The sequence below is a fragment of the Elaeis guineensis genome, chromosome 5, assembly GCF_000442705.2.
Source record: "Elaeis guineensis isolate ETL-2024a chromosome 5, EG11, whole genome shotgun sequence".
NCBI lineage: Eukaryota > Viridiplantae > Streptophyta > Magnoliopsida > Arecales > Arecaceae > Elaeis > Elaeis guineensis.
Window position 1 is genome coordinate 120,122,429 of NC_025997.2, and position 22,360 is coordinate 120,144,788.

General features: G+C 32.1%; 2 protein-coding genes across 2 annotated transcripts; both read left to right on the forward strand.

The window, feature by feature from the left end:
- Positions 1 to 734: 734 nt before the first annotated feature.
- LOC140858044 (NAC transcription factor 32-like) lies at positions 735 to 4,606 on the forward strand. Its single transcript, XM_073257471.1, has 3 exons — positions 735 to 903; positions 2,957 to 3,219; positions 4,172 to 4,606. The coding sequence occupies exons 1-3, from the start codon at positions 735 to 737 to the stop codon at positions 4,604 to 4,606; spliced, it is 867 nt and encodes a 288-aa protein (XP_073113572.1).
- A 14,056-nt stretch (positions 4,607 to 18,662) lies between these two features.
- On the forward strand, positions 18,663 to 19,851 carry LOC140857857 (uncharacterized). Its single transcript, XM_073257036.1, has 2 exons — positions 18,663 to 19,127; positions 19,613 to 19,851. The coding sequence occupies exons 1-2, from the start codon at positions 18,852 to 18,854 to the stop codon at positions 19,826 to 19,828; spliced, it is 492 nt and encodes a 163-aa protein (XP_073113137.1). The 5' UTR covers positions 18,663 to 18,851; the 3' UTR covers positions 19,829 to 19,851.
- Positions 19,852 to 22,360: the final 2,509 nt, after the last annotated feature.

Below are 22,360 nucleotides of genomic sequence, written 5' to 3' on the forward strand. Positions count from 1 at the left end.
TGGATGAAAGTTATTTTTTGTATGAAACAATAAGAAATTCTACTTGAAATTCATTACCTTAAGGAAGTTGTTGGGCTTTATCCAATCTTTCCTTAAAAAACAAAATAAAAAAGAGACATGGCCATGACAAAATAAACTCTAAAATCTTTTCCATTCTATGTTTGTGTGCTAATAAATTTCTTTATGTACGACACTTTTTGTATTTTCTTGACAAATAAAGTCAGAACAATGATATTTTATAGATTCTAAGTCTAATTAAGCACTTGTAAATACAACAAGCATGACTCAAGGAATATTGTCCTAAGTAAATTCATTTTTGTTAGTAAGAAAAATACTTTTGAAAGACATACTACCAAGAAAATTATATTGTTGCATCATAATAGTGGTGATATGTTGTAGAGCCATCTTCGACTAATAGATAGAGTCTTATTTTGGATTGTTTGATAAGAATTAAGCAATGCAACCCATGAATTATACAAATAATCATGTCTAACATCTCATAGACCTACATCACATCATAAATTAGTTCTCTTAACTCATCTCTTTTGGCAGCTTGATCCATGGGTTATCTGCAAAGTTTACTTTAATAACAGAGAAAAGAATTCAAATGGTGGAGTTGTATCTGGCGAGGGTTCTTCAGATTCTCAGCCCCTTATGGCCTTGCCCCTCCACTACCAGCATTCTCTCATATACCGAACAATTTGAAAAAAAATGAATTGAGAGAAGTAAAGGCAATGGAAGGAGAGGATTGGAGATTAAGTATTCCACCAGGTTTCAGGTTCATACCGACAGATGATGAATTGTTGCTATTCTATTTGGTGCCCAAGTTGATGGGCCAATCTCTACCTTGTGGAATTGTGACGGAGAATGAAGTTTATAAACATCATCCTCAAGAACTTCTAGGTATGTGAGAAGATATATTTAAATTTTGAGCAATTCTTCTTTTTATTTCTTTATATGGCATTTTTATTATCAAGGTAGGTTGGTCCCAAATTTCAAGTTTTCTAGGAATATTTATTTTTCTTACATATTTATTTGGGAAAATTTTCTTTTGTTTTATGATTTCTAAGTAATTTAATTTGCAAAAGCTCTCTTGTTTCCTGAGATTCCTTTTTTTTTCTTCCAAACTGGTTTGTGGTCCTCCACTACAAGTAACAATGAGAGTTAGTCCTAAGCTAACCTAACTTCATTTCATTACTTTTAACCAGGTACATAGCTAGGTTTGAAAACTACACCAAAAATTTTATTGGTATGTATCTTTTTGTGGCCTAATCCATATTGGGAACTTGCTACTTAACTCTGATGCTTGCAGATGAACTACATGCTTTTGCTATAAGGTAATTGTTTTTTTAAGCTTTTGATTTAGATAGTTTAATAGTCTATCCAATTTTAAATACCAAACAAAAGTGTATTAGACAAGCAGCAACAATAAGTACATTAATCAATTACAATCTGTTTATTATGCAACAATAAGCTATGAAATCTTTAACATTTAACTAGTTCTGGCAGGTGTAATAAAATTAGAGAACAGTTAACAAATTTGTCAAAGTTCCACTAGTAAATTTTAATCTTTTATTTCATGTACAATATTTTCCAGATTTCATCACTTTCAACCCAAAAACTGATAGAAAAAATAAACAAACAAGTAAATCCCAAATAAACAAATAGATGGGGCCTTGTCAAACTTCATGAGAACTAAAATTGTATATTTCCATACAGGGACCAAAAATAAACAAATTATTCCGAGAAATACTTCATCTAGAAATGACCAAACTACAATATAAAATCACATGCCCATGATCTTTCGAGAAAACTCTTCCTAATGGACTGCTTCACCTTCCCTTTATAATTTTTTTCTTTTATAATTATCTTTTGAGAAATTTTTTAGTTTATAAGTTTTATTAAGGATAATTTGCAAAAGTTTTTTCATGAGCTTTTCTTCTCCTAAAATTCTTTACGGTTCTTTCCTACAAATAATAATTGGTTTGATAGACCACTAAGCTGACATGAATTCGACTAATAAGTTCTAATTAGGTTCAAGTTTAGGTTTGAAAGTTACACTCAAAACCTTATTGGATCATATTCAGGTATAGCCTAATGTATTTGAAATCTATAAGAATAATCTTACTGGATAATATTCATATGTACTAATCTGTATAGGAATCCTGCCTAATTGCATGGAGTATATCTTATGTTTATTCATGTTTATAGTTTCTTATGTTATATCATATGTAAATTGATATCTATTTTTCCATCATGCAGAAAATGTTTGGGTTATTTTCAAGAACACCTCCATGATTCTTGTACATGAATTACATGCTTCTTGTTTGAGATAACTTTAACTTGATTCCCAAAGCTATTGATATAGATAATGTGATGGCCTATTGGATTCACTTTTGAATTGGATCACCAAAAATGAAAACAAAACCTTCAAATTACAACTTCATCTAAAAATTGCTCATGAAATACTATAACTTACATGTTGACTGGAGCTTTTCTCGAGGACTAATGGACTTCTACTAATTCACTACTAAGCTTGTACCTAAATCTTGTTGTACGTCCATTTATACATAATTTTTTTTAGCAAATTTTGTCCATGTACCTTTATCGCTCTCAACTTGTGAATTTTGTTTGTCAGTGTTTGTATCAATTTCAAGATATATTAAGAAAAGTACATCCTTGTTCATATTTTTTATATGCAAGGCAATCGCAGCTTTTAGGTTGCTAGTATACCAAAGTTTTTTATGTACTAGTTTGATAAGCTTGATATGAAAGTCTAACCTACTGATCACTTACGACCATCATCTATCTCATAGGTGTGATATTATTGGCATTATCATGGTCACTCTTCTTTTTATTGCAGTTGAAAATTCTATTATTATTGTACTAATATTAACTGAAAATACTTGAATCACCATAAGTATTACGAGAAGCCTATAAGCTTGAATCCATGCAGGCACCAATCATGAAGCCTATTTTTTCACATCGAGGAATAGAAAATATCCTAATGGAAAAAGGCCAGATCGAAAGGCAGGTGGTGGATATTGGAAGGCCACCTCAAGTAATAAAGAAATCCAGGGCCCAGATAACTTAATGATTGGCCACAAGAGAACCCTTGCCTACTACATGGATGATGGAACTCCAAAGGGAAGGAAAACGAATTGGCTTATGGTAGAATATACGATTCCACACTCTCAATTGCCATTGCAAGACAAGCAGGTACATTTCTAGAGCCCAAGCATGATATTTTTTTTCTCTTTTTAAAGTTTTTATGAAAATTTCTAAATAACAATTACCAAACTTTTTGCGACCGTGATAATATTTGAAGCATTAGTTTGCATTAATTACTTTCCTAAAAGAATTTAGTGTCTACACATGTGAGCAGAACTGGGTTATATAATTCTAGACCAATAGAAGACAGATAGAAAAATAATTACATTTTAGTGTAAATTAAGACTTTAAATTGTTTCAAGCCCATCAAGTTTTCTATTTTCTAGGAATGTCCTTGACTATTATAGTAATATATTTTCCAATGGATGTAATAAAACTTTAGATTTTATAGTTACTTTTTGTTTAATTTATTGAGAAAAATTTTGAAGATTAGATGAAGGTTCCTTTTGCATGAAACAAGAAGAATTCTACTTGACGTTCATTACCTTAAGGTAGTTTGTTGGGCTAGATCCGATCTTTCCTTCAAACACAAAATCATAAAAAAAGGGACATAGCCATGATGAAGTAAATTCTAAAAGTTTTTTTTTCTCTGTCTTTGATAACTTCCACTAGAGGCAAAACTAGCTAACAAATTTCTTTATATATCACACTTTTTAATATTTTCCTGACAAAAAAAGATAGAAGAAATTGAAAATTCAATGGATTCTAAGTCTAATTAAGCGCTTATAAATACAAACAAGCACTATTCAGGATCTTTAAAATTTTTTTATTTTGTTAGTAAGAAAAATATTTTTGAAAGACATACTTCGAACTAAAATATGATTATCTATAGAAACTATAATGTTGCAACCTACCACCCATAGATAGGGTTTTATTAGGACTATCTAATTAAGAAGAATCAAGTAATGCAACTGATGAATCATCCAAATAATCATGTCTAACATCTCATAGTCATGCATTATATCATAAGTTAGTTCTCTCATCTCACCTCTTTTGGCAGCTTGATACATGGGTTATTTGCAAAGTTTACTTGAATAATAGAGAAAAGAATACAAAAGGTGGTGGCGCTATATATGAGGACCAAGCAACTGAATCAGCATCTCATTCTATAGTTCATGATGATACAAAGTGCCCGACAAAAATCGATAGTTTACAACAGAAGATGGTCACGAGCAAGCGAGTACGAGTATTACTTGACAGTTCAAACCATATTGAAGAACAAGCCTACATGGAATCTCAGCACCTTGATGATCAAGCTAGATTGCTAGTTCTCTCCTCCAAGAAGGAAACATCATCAGACATCGAGGAGCAGTCTTTAGCTCGGTCTAGTGAATGGAAGGACAAACGGGTTGAGGATTACACTAGTAAGGATCATGATGACTTATTGGCGTTCATGGAGGAGTGCATCAACAACCCACCGGACTGGAAATACTGAGGCTTGCAGTTTTTTGAATGTAGTCCTCTTCCATTTGGAATGGTTAAAGATTGTATTTAGTTAGTGGTAGTGCATAGATGGCTTTTGCTTGTATCAAAGTTGGAGCATGTTTTGATCTAAAAATTGATTTGAGAAATTTTTTGATGCATTGTGTTCTGTGGCTATGTTAATGTGATCCTATACACCTTACTCATATCAAGCTTATGTGAGAGAATATCATGCTTATGCTGTAGGAGAGAGAAAATACAAACATTAATGAAGGACTTAAGTATCCTTGTACTCTCTTGCTCTCTCTCACACACACCCACCCACACGCGCACACATACAAACAAATGTGTGTGTATGGTTGTCTATCCTTCAAAATATTTAATATAAAATAATGAAAATGTTTGTAGGAAAAAAAGAGAAGAAAAATTAGTAGGACACGTGTTTGTGGGAAGAGGAAGGGGGATGTATGGTCAATAAACAAAAATACTTCATATTTATTTGGAGATTTCACAAAAGAGAATAAGAAAGTAGCTTTTTCGTGAAAAAGAAAAAAAACCATATAGGACATGAAAAAGCCACTTCCCATGGGCTAAAAATTGTGGTAGTTTTTTAACCAAAAATACCCTTAAGCTATTATGATTATAATAGCTATTTTAATTGGTAATCTTAAGCAATTAAAAATTGACAATTAAAAATATAAAAATGTAATGATAATTTTAGTATAAAAATATAGTAATAATTATTAAATATATCATCATATAAAGAAGTTGTCTAACTATTGAAAATTATTAGAACTCTAAAACTCAGCCCAATAAATATCTTTACTATCTATTTTTAAATATTAAAAAATATTTTTAAAAATTAAAAATATTTAAAAATGACCATTAAATATATTTAAAAATGACTATCAAAAATAATGCATTGTGATGTTGTATATGTGTTTTACATAATTTTATTAAGGGCATAATAGGTATATTATACATCTTCGCTAGAAAAATAGATGCTGGTCAATCAAATATAAGTTATTTTGGATAGTATGTTCCTTACGTTATCTTTCATAGTCAATCAAATATATAAAAATTATTTTATCAAGTATCATATATTCAGATATCAATTTTTCAAAAAAAAAATTTATAATGAGATAAAATTTTTTAGCCAACCAAATGGGTCTTACATCATCTCATGTTATGGCCAACACTATTGTCTCAAGCAAACTTAAGTTTAGGAAAAATGTATCGGCAAATTGCAATGAAAACTCTAAGCTAGAAAGAACTGACACACATCCTAAACCTCCTCCCAATATGTACATTTTAAGGATTCATGGCTGTAACTAGGTATCTACCTTAAATTAGATTTTTAAGAAGGAACTAACTTAATATATGACACATTGCAGTCCATCAAACGAAATCATAATTAAGTTGTTTGTTGTATTAGCACTGAAAGAGCAACAATCCACACAAAATGTAGGGTCAAATGTGTACCACAGCAACAATAATTCATTAAGTTAACCCTTTTGTTTGATATAAAAAGTGACTTTTCAAATCCTTTTAATTACTTGTTGTAATGATGGTATTTGTTGCAGCAATCAATTATTAAAATAATGTGATGCAATAAAATTCATTCAGCCTACCAACTACATAGCCACAAGCATCATCTTAAACTCTTGGAGGCTCTGGAACAGGAGTTGACTAAAAAGTTGTAACAAGCAAACTAGAAGCTGCTACAGTAATTAAGATCATTACTGATGCTAATAACTACTATTCTCGATACTTATAAACATCGCAAAAATGACTCCCGATGCCTCCAAAAGTATCAAAAATATGTCGATAAGTGAAGCATAAAAAATATTTTTTTGATGCTCGAGGATGGCATCGATGATTGGCGATGATTTAATGCATTGCTAACCACAAAGAATATGTCTATGCTTTTAGAAAGCATTGGTATGTTTGAATACTTTGCCTACACTTTAAAGCATCGTTAAATGCACAGAACATACCAATGCTTTTTAAAAGCATCGGTATGTTTGAATTTTCCTGATGCTTTAAAACATCAATATATGCTAAAATTGGTGACATTCAAAATTTTTTAAAAGCTAATCGAAAGTAATTTTTTAAATCTGTACAAAATACATAAATCTATCCAAAATTTTTATACAAAAATCAAGCACCAGCGTAAAGTCATAATAAACACTATGTGTCATATATATTTATTAAAAAAATTGATTACATTATATATAATGTTCATCAATTATAAACCATAATAGAAGACAAGAAATCAAAAGAAATGTACATATATAAAATTCAAAAAAAAAAAGAGAGAGATATTAGGCCATCAGTGATCCATAGGAGCTTGATCGTTATCTACTTTTGACTGCTGGAACTTGCAGGAGCCTACAACAAAGTTATAAGAACTTTAGCAGTTGAAAATATGAAAATCATAATATAAATTAAATGATTAAGTCTATATAAAAATATAACATAGCGAGATATGTATCCTAGAAGAGTCTACAAATTTTTGTATCGCAGATGTCAACTGTTCAATTTGAGAGTCATCATGGAGGATATCACTATGTTATAGTTTTACCTCATCACTTCTATCTATGCCTCAATCCTATGAATATCTGTATTACTAGAACTCTCTTTAACATCCTAAGTATATCGGCTCGCTTTAGACAACTGAATGGGGGTGACTCCAATTCCATAACTCATTCGACCATAACAATCTGATTTCAGCAACTCTTTCATCACCTGGGCTTTGATATGACTGGCCTCCATAAATACTGAGGACTTGCTGACATGCTCTACAACAAGGGATAAAGCTCTCTCCTATATTCAAGAAAAAATATATATAAAGATTTCACTTAAAAACAAAACTATAAATTATAGTATTAAATGATTATCAATACATACAAATATATTTCTTGACTCCTCACTGACAAAACTACCATCTTGATGGATATAAGTCATCTTATAGAACTCCACTTGATCAGGCTCCCTCCCATGCTCATCCATCTATAGAAAAAATAAATTTTACAAAATATATATATGATCTATGATACATCATAGATGATACAAGACACTTATCATACATTTAATATGATGTGTGATAGATGATACATCATATATGGTTCAATAAATATAAAAATATCAATTTTAATTGATGAACTCTAGGGGGTTCAATAAAACTTATACATATCATGGTATATGATACATGATACATAATATATAGTTTTACTAAGAAGCATAAGTGTACATATATATATCAAATTAATCTACGAAAGGGTTTGCAATATGCCAAAGAGTTTGAAAAGAGTGTATGAATTCTTATCTGTATCATGCATAGCTCCTGAACTTTGATGTATGAGAAACAGATAGAGCTACTCATACAGCTTTACCAATATCAAAATATGCCCATAAAATAAAGTAAACAGTATGATATATATTTTATATGCATATAATTTATGTTAGTAATCAATATAACATAAGATATATGATGAGTGTACATAATTACCTATCCTCTCTCGAAAAATCAATAATGAACAAGCTCCTCTACTGATGAGGATTTACATTAGGAGGATAAATATGAGTAACATCATCTTTTGCCAAACTCTCTCTCTTACAGTCTCTCTTTAGCACTATCTTAAATTTTTTTCATTTTCGATTGAGGGACTTCAGCATCCAATCATGGTTGTCTGGTAGGAGTACAAATTCTCTAGAACAAAGTAAAGAAGGATATTCAACTATAAAATGACATAATTAATTGACTATAATAAATTAACATATCTTATTAATTCATTTTCTACCTGTATTACTCGTAGAAGCTTGTGCTTATATATAGGAAGCATATCATTCCATTTTGCATAGTTCAATGGATAAAGCTGATCCTTCCGTATAATCATATCTAAAAAGCTCATCAATAATCTAGCAGTCTTATTGATGGATTGTCCCATCTGGTTGCACTGGATGATGGTCCTTTCACCTTCAGCTAAATGTCAGATATCTCTTATCCGTATGGACTGTATCTAATCCTTACCCTCCTAAATCCATCTGCAATAAACACATAAAATGAAAAAACCATTAAGAATCAATCAATAAAAAATAATATTTAAATCTTAATAGTCATAAATATATAATATTTCTATTAAATTATCCTAGATGTATATCTCATATAAAATAACCCCCTCATCAGGAGGAGGATAATCTGCATTGATAAGGAATGATCGAACTCGGGCTGGTGTGTGAATGATGGACTAGTCTCAAACTGTTGTGGCTGCATCGACTATCAGGACTGATCACAACACAATCCATCCTTGGAAGTCTATAAATCAATATCATGGAATTAGCTACATCGAGGCATTATATCACCTAGCATTCATGAATAGAAATAAAAATTAGTTAATATAAATTATCAGATAATAAATATAATACTGATTGACTTGCTAATAAGAAGTAAGATTTACTAAATAAACATGATACCATAATACAATATTTTATACAAAATATATATGCCTTGAAGACCTCTTACAATTAAGAATCATTAATATTTTCTCCTTCAATATCCATTCTAATCAAGCTCGTAGAATTTAGATCATCAGTTGGGGGAAGATTATAAGATATACATAGCTTATAAGTCTCATCCTCTACTTCCAATTCTTTTTCTATATCATACAAGTCCTTGGATTTCATTCTCACAACAACAGGGCATTCCTTAAATTTTGAGTCTTATACAAAAAATACTTGATGAGTTTTAGATGAAAAAATGAATGGATCATCCTTTAATAACATATCAGTATGTGTTAATCTTAAAAAAAATATAAATATAAATCTATTCATATCTTATTTCAAGCCCTTTGGCAAGTTTATATCCATCCAATCACATCGAAATAATCCTACTTTAAATTTTTCATAATAATCTAACTCAAAAATATCCGTAAATACATCATAATAAGTTTTTTCATCTATTTCCATCATAACTCCACTATTTTAGGTTTTTCTAAACTTTTCACGCTCTTTTGTATGAAACTTGAATCGATTGATGATGGAAACTATTATATCTATTGATAATATTATTAGGACCTCGAGCAATGATAATTAATTCATCTGAATAGTTACTCTCTATCATCATTGATACCTAAAAATCATAATAAAATTATTAATATATTATTTGATATTAATAAATACATTCCAAAATCAATCCTTTCCTTCACAAATGCAACTAACCTGTTTAAAAAGCTATTCATTACTCAATTCATAGATTGAGTTGAATATACACTTTGCTCATCTCTGAGTAACCAAAAATTTGCTACAAAAAAAATAATTCATTGATCAAGAATATTATATATGATGACAATGAAAAAAATTAACGTATGACTATACTAACCAGTGATATTTAGATATTATATAATCAAGGAGTAACACATAATGGTATGCTTGTGTTAAGGATTTTTTGTCAAGAATAACACTTTCAACCTTCTCCAAAAGTCTTCTAGTAGTTGAGAACTTGTAAATTTTTGTATTCTCGATAACATCATAATTCCTTTGAGGTTGATTAAAAATTATCTTTACACCTTTAAGAATCCTAAATATAATGCTAAGCACTCCTCAAAATATGTCCTACCATAATTGAGCCCTCAGGATAAAGCTCTATTTCGTACATAATCATTTAAGCACATAAAATACCTTCAAAATTAAAAAAATTATTGAAATATCAAAATGAGTGTGACATTACTTATGTTAAAGAATTATAAATTATAGTTATATAGTTTAGGAACATCACCTCTCAATAGGATACATTCATTTATAGTATACCAGTCTACTAAGTTTAGCTTCTACATCTAAGTAAATGAGTAGATGAACTATGACAGTGAAAAAGAGGAAAGATCTTTTTTATATGGCAAAGTGTAAGTACAATACGAGACTCTAATTAATCAAACTCTCATAGATTAAGGCCTTTCAAATACAATGACTTAAAAAATAATAATAATTGAGTAACAATGGTAACAATTATTCTGGCATTAATGATCTTAGAGCCAGTGAAAAAATATCTTACATCAAAAAGTGACCATCATAATTTTTAAGATTTAAAAGTTTTCATTTTTTGAGATTTATATATCTAGAAGTATTCAATGCATGCCCATTGGAAATCTTGATATTTTTTAGAATCGTCAGAAAAAAATCTTTCTCTCAAGTGGACATCATGTAACATGCAGGAGGTATAAAAATTAATTTTACCATTAGTAAGCTCTTTGGGATGAGGCTCTTATCTTATGCCCATCTTTTTTAAATCTAGACATACCTTTAAGTTATCTTTACTCATTTCGTCAAGACTTAACAATGTTGTAATCAAGTTATCACTTGCATTCTTCTCTATATACATCACATCAAGATTATATCTGAGAAGATTATACTCGCAATAAGATAAATAAAAAAATACTCTTTATTTTTAAGAATTATCGAACAACTCTATATGTAGATGCTATCATTATGTCATCATCACTTTCACTTTCATCTATACGGTCATCAGCATTGCAGAAGTTATTAGTATTCTTAAACATCTTTGTATCAAGATTGCAAGCAATGTCATCCTCTATCAATCCTTTATTTATTGAGCTTTTAACATCTTTCTTTTATCTTTTCTTAGAATATTTAGAAATCTTACTATACCAATGATTGATATCATGTATTTGTCTAAGATCTCAGTTTTAGATGGTGGTATAGGGATAGGTCACAACTCTATAGTATCATCAAATACATCTTATTGAAATCAAAATAAATGGTTGGCTTCCAACTATTGATGAAGGCCCATATAGAAGAATTTCCCTCCATATTTTAACCAATATAACTAGGTAGAATCCCCATATGAGAGATATGCAATACATCTCTTAGTGCTCCAACCAGATAAATTGGTGTATATAGAAAAATCATTGACAGTCCAAATAAGAGTTGCCCTTAATTTGAATGTCTGATCACTTTAAGCATCAAATATATTGATATCCTTCAATAGCTATTTCAATTCCTCTATTAAAGGTTGTAGAAAAATATTAATATCATTGTCTGGATCCTTATCACTTGCAATAACCATTGATAAAATAAGTGAAAATTGTTTCATACACATCCATGGTGCTAAGTTATATGAAATTAAAATGATCGACCAAATGCTATATGTAAAATCTAGTGTCTGAAATGGATTGAAGCCATCAGTAGCTAAATTTAACATAACACTACAAACATCTAGGATAAAATCAGGATGCTTATCATCAAATACTTTTTATATCAAACTATCAGCTAGGTATCTTAACATTCCATCCATTGTATGACTTTCATCATACCATCTCATCGATGAAACTATCTTTGACGATGCATAGATCCTTTTCAATCTAGGTGTTAAAAAAAAGTAATGCAAAACTTTCATCCATTTTTTCTTACTCTACGTAGCATCTATTTCATTTAATACATCATCCTTATCTTTTTTATAAGATACCAATCATGAAGATCTATAGATATTGCATGATTTTTGATTAATATTTTCATCCCTATACAACATATGATCATTTGAACAACTACGAATCTTTTCATATCCAAGATCTAATTCTTTTACTAGTTTATTGGCTTCATAAAAAGATGTTAGCAAAGTCGTGCCTTTAGAAAATATGTCCTTTAATAATTGGAGTAGTATAGTAAAACTCTTATTAGACCATTCGTTCAAATATTTCAAATGGAATAGATATACAAGCAATTTTTTTTTGAAAAGTTCTTACAATGCAGATATAGTTCTTGACCATAATCTTTTAATAAATTGTGATATCAATATTTTATCTCATCATTAGATGAATGTCGGAACCTCATAACATGTATAGGGTCAGTAAATATGGACTTCTCAGGCATCACAACTATTTCTTGTCCTCTACTAAAATCTCCAAATTTTTAGCACCAAATATTAGGGCATCTCTGAGCATACCCTCATATCATCTTCTCCTGCAGGATTTCTTTGTAGAGTACTAGATCCTAGATCAAATATATGTTCTATATATACGGGTTGATTACATGGAGGTGGTAATATGGAGTCTTCATGAAATACCCACTTAGTATAACCTCTGATAAAATCATCCCACACCAAATGTTCTTCAACTATTTATGGATCAAGAGAAGAATTATTTATACATTTTCAATATGAATAAAAAATCTTTTCATTCACTAATCCTTAATTTCTCAACAGCAAATTTAATGAAATTTTGAACTCCTTCAAAGTAATCTTTATCGGACCTTGGCTTATTTATCCAACTTTTATCCATTATATGAGAACAATAACTGAATAGTAATTTATTTAAAAAGATTATATAAGTAAAATATTAGCTAAGTTCCCCCAATACAAAATAAAAAATTCAACATTATATATTGTTATATTGACATAAAGATACATCTCTAGTTCAATCAATTTGCTACCTCTTAATGAAATAAAAATTTGAGTCTCTGGTTTAATGAAAGACAATGACATCAAATTGAAATTTGCCAAAAATCTCCTCTCATGGAGCACACCAAAAGCACAAAAAGTAGGCACATGAGAACTTAAATGGTTGACAATGTAATGATTAACAAATGAAATTTAAAAAAAGAATATTATAATCAGGCTCAACAAATTGAACAGCAAAAATGAAAGCAACATATTGATTCGTGTCAAAAAAAAAGAGGCAAAAGCTCACATGGATAAGAACTCATGATATTTCTCTAGCATCAAAAAATATCTAAAATTAACCAGTATAATTTCTCAGCATAGGCATGTCATAGTAGAGTTGAAGCATACATCTCAGGTGGTGGTATCTTCCCTCATAACTTCCAATCTTGGAAACTAAAAACATCAGAAAGAAAGAATAACAAAAAACAAGGTAAAAAAAAACATGGTCAATGATAATACTATGACATAAAAAAAAAACTATAAACACTCAATACAACCAAATCTAAGCAAACAGTCACTTGAAGGTTAACAATGCCTGTACAAACATGGTGGGTTCAAAGCAAGGTTCAGCTTAATCCAAAAAATTAAAAAACCAAATAGATAGGAGTCAGATTTCAAATTATTTAATATGCAACTCAAGATCTAATATTTGCTTCTAAACCTTAATTTCATCCAACCCAATGCTGAAAAACGAAGTAGATGGGACAAACATTGAACTTCTATTGTTCCCTTGCACAAAAGTCATGCCCTACCCCTACCCTTGGAATTTTCTCCGCACACACCTCACCAGCTCGAGAGCAAAGGAATAATTAACAAGAACAAGAACAAATGGGAAAGATTCATATTTAACCATAAAGCTGTCTATCCAATTGTAACATTCAAATGACCACGCCTATATTACTGGCTAACTCATGATCTCTCACACTAATGCCAAGCCTTCATCCAGAGTCATCTTCTCTGCTCTTTCCAAATAGCCATAGCCATGAACATTTTGCCCAACTGGGGCAAAAAAGGCATGCCAACCCTCCACATATCCACCTGCTTCTCCAAAATTCAACCCGAAGTGCGACAAGTCCAATCACACTTATTCAGAATCTTTCCTTTTCTATCCTGATCACTCCTAAAAAAGATCAACCAAAAGAACTAACCTAATTGAAAAGGATTTTTAAAGAATAATTTTTGAGGAAACTGGAAAGAAGAGATTTTATTAAACAAAACAAAAAACACCTTACTCCATTCTTCATCAATACATAAACACACAAATTCGTCAAGAGAAAGAGGTTACACAACCAAATAATTAAAAAAAAAAGCACCATTATGAACTAGAATCTATGTTCTAACTGTATAATCAGGGAAAAAAAAGGAAACAAGCCCTCAAGAAACAATGCCATTAACCAAACTCGATCATATCACAAAAAATTGGGGAACTAAAAGAATGATAGATTAAAAACTTACATACAAAAAAGCAAAACAATCACTTTTAGATTGATCAGAATATAAACCTCACATATGTAATTGAATTGAAGCCAATTGAAAAGCTAAAGATCCTAATTTGATGTCTTAAAAAAACACAATAAATAGCGACAAAATGAAGAGTGGAAAAGAGGACAAAATTTCTAACCTTGGAAGGAAGCAACAAGCAGATTTGGGAGAGAAAGCTGGTGTCACCTCCAGCTGCATCTGCCACTACCATTGATGCTGCCCCATCGAAGAGAGGAAAGGGAATTAAAGAGGATGAGAAAAGGTTCGATGCAAAGAGTAGGAGCTAGGATTGTTGGTGATGAGGTGGATCAAAGGAGGGGGAGTTGGCTCAGGGAGAGAGAAGAGGGATGAGGAGCCTAGAATTTTTTTTTTGTTGGGGGGGTGGGGGATAAATGGCTTCCATCATAATCTTGCTGACATTTGAAAGCATCATAAAAGGTCACTATTTTCGATGCTTACAAAAAGCATCGGTAGGTAGATGTGGGATGTGAATTTTATCGATGCTTTCTAGTGTCGGCAAAATAGTTAGCATTTTCCATAATTTCTATAGTGAGTATTCGATCTACAGATTTGATATATCATTCAGCTTGACTAAATGACTGGTTAGCCCAGGTTTGAGCTAAGTAGAGCCCTCCTACGACAAAGGTCGTTCGATCCTTTCGCTCAAATGCACATGGATATCAAGCAATTTCAACACATACGACTATTGTAGCACGTCACTGGATTGTTCTGCCATGTAGTAGATTGTAACAACATGATTTAGAGTTTGCTGGGATATAATTCATTGAAAATACAAGATCTTGACTATAAATAAATATAGAAGCTCTCCATACATAAGAAGCTAATGTGCAAGAATCAACTTAGCTAGGGGAGACACTATGTCGGCATCCTAGGATTGATGACAACAGTATAAAACTCCTCAAATCGATGAGGTGAGAAAAGAATATAGTGGGGCCAAGAAGAAGTGAAGAACAAAAAGAGAGTGTGAGGACTTCTAGGGTGAGGAAATGGAGCACCTAAGGAAAGAAGGACAAAGATGGAAGCAAACTTGAAGCTGCTGCTTAGTGTATGCTTCAAGCTGTCGAACAACGAGATGATGATCTACTTGTAGGTTAGACTCCCTAGCCAAGACCTTCCTTCCATCGAAGTCCAGGAGGAAGATCTATATAAAAGTGATTATATCTCAGGTTATCTTGAGAATTGATGGAAAGTGATAAGCTTTGATGGCCCATTCTTCATGTTTATGAGTGCACACACCCCTATATGTCCGTCTATTTGATCAAGATAAGTGAACTGGTTTGTTAATGCTTCATATCATATTAAACGATCAATGACAAATCTCTGGATCATTTGATCAAATTAACTTTATCGAAAACATCTTTAAAAAAGTTAAAATTTTAAAATAAAATTGATATACAAGTAAATAATTGTTGACAATTTTTTATATTATATATTATTTTATAAATAGTATGTCATATGCTACTTTTAGTTGTAGTTAACTAGAAAATAATCAATAATCATTTAATTTTTAAAATTATTAAAAATATATTATAGACAATATATAATTAAACTTTTGGATATTTTAATGTTATAAATATAATATTTCAAGGTATATAAAAAATAAAGTGAGAATATGAAAAATATATTCCACTTTGCTTCCATGGAAACAATAATTGATTATGTTTTTCATTGAAGTAGTTGAACGAAAATATCAAAATTTATTTAAAATAACTTAATGTAATAATATAGAATTAGTACCATAAAATATCTTACATAAAACAAAAACAAGAGTGGTGTGGTGGTTAAGAGGCTTTAGCTTATGCCTAAGGTTTTTATTGGTTATTGATCTATTCAATAGAGGTGTCTTGTATTTAGATTAATACTGACTACAGAGTTAATAGGGATCTTTTTAACTTGTTGGGTAGAGCATAGTGCAACTCAACAAGTGGAAAGGCCCTATATTGTTACCATTCTGATGTGGAGCTTCCATTGGAATCTGGGGGTGCGGTGGTGGAGCCCCAGCTTGTTGGGTGGACCCAATCCGATTTTATTGATATAGTGCTTTTCTATGATTTTTTTTATCTTGTACTCTATAATCTTCAATATTAAAAATAATGAAAAATCTCTATCTATCTTTGCCCATGATTTTTTTCTTTGATTCAAAGGGTTTTTCATATAAATTTTGAGTTTGCATTGATCTTTGTTTTCTCTTTTATTTAGCATCATGCTACAACATATTCAAACTCATTCTCGATCCTATTGAAAAACTAAACTAGCCATGGATTTGGTTCATTGGATTTTTGATTTGAACAGTCAATTTGATCCACTAACTATGAGATTTCTTATTAAATGCTGGTTTATATGGTGCCACACTTGCAATTTGGTGCCCAGTTCTTATTTGAAATATCAATTTTTCTAATTGGTTGAATGAATCACCGTTTCACTTCTCCCTTCATCTATTCTTGCTTCAATCTTTCCCATTTCACCATGACATGAAGGGTTGCTATAATATGTGATATTCAATTTGCCTATAGGATCTCACTTTTGTAGAATTTGATACTTGTAATTACTGTCCAATGCTTTAGTAGTTATGGGGGATACCGAGATCACCTTTGAGAGAAGAAATGTGAATTATATCTCTCGAGAACAAGAATATACCTAACCTTGATGTTCTAAACATGCTTGGGATAAAGAAATAAAAAAAAACAATTAGATAATTGGGTGTAGGAAGCTGAACCTAAGCTAGAGATTAAAAACAGAATAATTGCATGAGTTACTTAACCCAAAAGTTCATGGGAAAGGGAGGATAATAGGAAGGGGGAGGTAACCTAATACCTTCACTTTCACTAAAACACCATAAAGCTAGGCTCATGCAAGATCATTATTAAACTATATATAGAAATTAACTTACAAAAACTAAAATAAGAAAAGGAAAGGATAAAAGAGGGTATGAAATCTCCTAAAATGTAAAAAGGCATTGAACATATTATCAATTAATTTGTTGAATAAGGTAGCTTCCGATGGCCATTCTCCCGGTTTGGAAACAGGGGATCCCCTCTTCTTCCGCGATAGAGGAGGAAGAGTTCTCCTCTCACTCGACTTCATCGGAGGCTAGAAAATGCTAGCCTCCACTGCGACTTAAGGATTCCAAAGTCCTTGTTACTTCTTGTAACGATGAGATAAACCCTACGAACCGGTGAAAGGAACAGTAGAAGAAAGAATTTGGATGAAGATGCCGGCGAACTTGGAGGTGCCGCCTGGTGTACGCTTCGTGGCGTCGGACGAAAAGCTAGTGATCTACCAGAGGTTCAAACTCCTCGGCTAAGACCTTTCGTCCACCATAGTCGAGGAGGAAGATCAGTATGAAAAAGACCCTGAGCTTTATGGTTTGTTTGCTTGCTCTTCTCTCCAGTTCATCTTCTTGGTGTGGAATCATTCCTTGTTTCTATCTTTTAATAAATGTTCCTTCTTTTTCTATGTTTGGGTCTTGGACATCGCCTTTCCCTTAATTTAGACTCTTTGATCTTGCATTTGCTCAGTGGAATCTTGGTGTTTGTTTGTTTGTCTCGTTTGGCTTAATTTGATAGTGCATGGTCTTAGAGTGGAAGTTCTCTTTCTTCGATACAAGATGGCCTCCCTCTTGGTTATTTTTTTGGTGGGGAAAATACGTACGTTGCTTCCCTGGTTTTCTCTAGTTTTCTTGAGTTTGTTCATGGGATCTTGGTATCTTTTGTTTCAGATTTCTTTTTCAGACCTTTATTTCAGGTTTTTTGTTTCTTAGTTTCTTGGATTCCTCTTGGCTAAATCTCGAATTTGTTCGTGGGATCTTGATATTGTTGGATGAAATATTTATGTGAGATTTGGGTTCTTTTCCCTGTTTTAGATTCGTTTGCAAACCTTGATTTCAAGTTACTTGTTTCTTTATTACTTTGCAGGGTTATATCTTTTTTTCTTCATTGCATGCTCTATAAATATACCTGGTCTCATAGAATTCTCCATGTTCATTGCATCCTATATAAACATACCTAGTCTTATAAATTCTGGTGGCATTTGCCTTCTTTATCATCAAAAAAAAAAAAAAAAAGGATTCTCCATGTTCATAATAGAGATAAATCTAAATATAAAATATGGATTAGATGAAGAATGAGATAAAAGATTGTCTATAGAAGGTGTAAGGCTGTGTCTGCAGTCGGATTAATTATCTAATTATGCCGAGCTAAATATTGGAAGCCTATTCCAAGGATTCCATCAGTTAAACTTCTAATTGTGTTCCTTCTCTTATGAGTTCTCGGCTAATTCTGCATGCCAAATTGCTCTAGTTGTGATGACCTCTTGCTGTTTTGTTAGTCAAAGACCAAAAATATCCCGTGTACTTTTTCACCCAATGGAGCAGAGACGTAGGGAAGGCACGAAATGGAAGCATACTGATCAGCCCTTTGCAGATGTTACCACCCAAGTACCAGTAACAGACATTAGAGATGGCGGCCAGGAGCTGATTGGCTGGAGGAGAACCCTCATCTACTTTAATGGGGAAGAGAAAAGCAACTTGAGAATGCATGAATACATCATCCCTCCAGGGCACAGTTTGGCTGATCCGAAGGTATGCTTTTGTGAGTCTCAAGTTCATAGAATTCCATAGCTTCTCTATAAGTATAATTATGTCTGCAGAATGAGAAACTCATAATGTTGCATGCTCAAATAATTATATAGAAAATTCATTGATAATTGTTGTTAGAGCTTGCGTTCTTGGTCGTATTTTTATGCGAATCAGTCAATTGAATGCATGAATGTTTTGAAATACCTCAATTGAATATGGCTTTGCAAAAGAACAGTAGTACTGTCAGCATCTTTCGGTCTAATAATTTGCGCTATGAGGACCGACTCTTGTTATGAGAATCCTATAATCTGACAAGAAATTTGCTGATGCTTCAAGTTGGAGTTGGCATTAAGGGTTCGGTTTATTTGATAAACCAATACATTGATAGTATTCTTTGATCCTTCAGGTGTAAAATATTATTTGCACAATAAATAAGAAAAGTTTCAAAAGGTTATCTTACAAACCTTCTATATCAACTCTATTTGCAGTCGGTTATGTGGATATTGTGCAAAATTTTCCATGATGTGGAAGAATCAGATGACTCTGAAGATGAAGGATTACATGAGGAAGAATCACATGACTCTGAAAATGAGAGACCACATAAGGAAGAATCAGATCCCTCTGTAGAATCTGATGCACATCGTCCTCCAATCTCAGAAATGCCTGATGTCGATCACACAATCCATTGGCATGGGAACAACTAAGGATTCAGGCATTGACAATCTCAATAATCTTCAGCATGAGGAACTCTTAAATGCTGAATTTGAATCTTTTAGAATTCATGAATAATAATAGTAGCAAAAGAAGTGATATTATATTATTATACATTTAATTGTTTTATGAAAGAATATATTTCGATTGATTTCTGTTGGAATACTGTTATATGTGGAAAGCATAACAATTCCTCCATTGGATATTTGGAAAGCATGACAATTCCTCAATAGAAAAGTATATCAATTCCTCTATCAACTCCACCATCATTGATTTTGCATCATTTATTTTTTTTATTTATTTTTTACAATCATGGGATTGTATCTATTCTTTATTTATTTCTCACAATCAAGAGATCTTGGTGGATCTTGATATATTATATATATTTGTAAACGAATGCAATAGATGGACAAGCTTCACCATTTACCATTTACCATAGTATCAGAGCCAAGATGAGAAAACTCTGAGCATAGTACTCACTAGCGGTGCTCTTCCTCGCTGTGCTTCCATTCCTGTAGCATTTTTCTGTTCCTCTTTTAGCTGTGCATCTTCCTGCCAATAGCACATGACTTAGAGTAGAGGTGGCGGACAAAACCTACTATAGCTCACTATTTGGGATTGTTAGAACCATCAACTTGTGGCTGTTTGGATTAGATCTCTCAGTGCGTGAAACAAGAAAATATTCTCCATTGGTATTAGAGCGAGTATCTTTTCAGAGAGCAATAGATGGACTATCGACAGGAGAAGGTAGGTCCGCGTAGGGACAGTTGCTGGAGTAGAATATGAGCCATCTGGAATATCTGCAGGGTTGGCAGGAGGGCCAAATTGAGGTCGTCAATGATACATTTGAAGAGAAGGTATTGAGAAGACAGCTGGTTCAGGATCAGAAAGAGGTCTAAGGTAGGGGATCAGAAGAACCTTAGATATGACAGTATGGTTAGCAGTGAGAGAAGAAAAGAAGAAAGATTTCTCAAAAAAGATGACATCTGCTCAGGTGAAATAGTAGTTGGTGTCCGAAAAATAACACCTGTATCTTTTTTAAAGTCGAGAGTAGTTCAAAAATATGTATTTAAAAGCTTTAGTAGAAAGTTTATCCTGTCCAAGGGTGAAATTGTGAACAAAATATATACAACCAAAAATATGAAGGAGAAGAGGATAAAGAGATTGATTAGGAAATAGAAGAGAATAGAAAATTTGATTCTATACTACTAAACATAGCTTGCAGTTAATCCAATAACAGGCAGTAAGTACACCATCACCCTAAAAATGAAGTGGAATATGAGTATGAAGCACTAAAGTGCAGCATCTCAATTAAATGATGATTTTTGCACTCAGCAATGTCATTTTGCTAAGGAGTATAGATACATGACGACTGGCGAAGGATGCCTTATATAGTCATGAAAGTTTGGAAAGGGGTAGAAAAATATTCATATGTATTATCATTATGTAAGATATGAATAAAAATAGCAAATTATGTTCGAATTTCAACATAAAATTATTAAAAAATAGAAAACAACTTAGAATGATTTTTCATTGAAATAATCAAGTGCAACGAGAATAATCATCAATAAAAGTAACAAAATAATAAAAACCCAAGGTAGAACTGACACGACTAGGACCCCAAATATCTATGTAAATAAGATAAAAAAGAGATTCAACTCTATTGTTACTACGCCTTGAAATGAAGCACATGCTTGTTTACCAAGTTGAAATGACTCAAAATCTAACGACGACAAAGTGGAAAAATGACGAACAATCTTTTAGAGTTTGGAAAGGTTCGGATGTCCAAACGACTGTGAACAAGGTCTGATGACTCATCAATTATGTAGGCCACTGAAAATGTAGGAATAGTGAGATGATATAGATCTTGTGACTCTCGTCTTGTTCCAGCACTTGTCTCTACCATGAATCTATCTTTTCTTGCCGATAGTCCATCCATTGCTCTCAAAAAAGGTACTTGCTCTACTCGTAATTGCTATCTTATTTATAATTTTTGAGTTACCATCATTTATCTCCACCATATTATGCCGTGTATCCTCGTCTTCTATTTCTACTCTCAAGACAACCAATGATGCTTTATCCCATCCGAGGTGGTGCCAAGCTATGATTGATGAAATGGCAGCTTTACATTCGAGCGGCACTTGAGAATTGATTTTTCTTTCTCTTGGAAAATCTATTGTTGGCTGTTGTTGGGTTTACACTATTAAAGTTGGTCTTGATGGTCAACTTCATCATCTTAAGGCTCATCTAGTTGTTAAAGGTTATACTCAGATTTTTAGATTGGACTATGGGAACACTTTCTCATCAGTAGCAAAAATTATTTTTATTCATTTATTTTTGTCTATACCTGCTACGCACCATTGGCTTTTTTATCAGTTGGGCATTAAAAATGCCTTCCTACATTGGGAGCTTGAGGAAGAAGTGTATATAGAGCAGTGCTGGCTTGTTGTCTAGAAGAGTCTAGATTAGTATGTAGGCTGTGCCGCTCTCTCTATGGGTTGCAACAGTCTCCACGAGCTTGATTG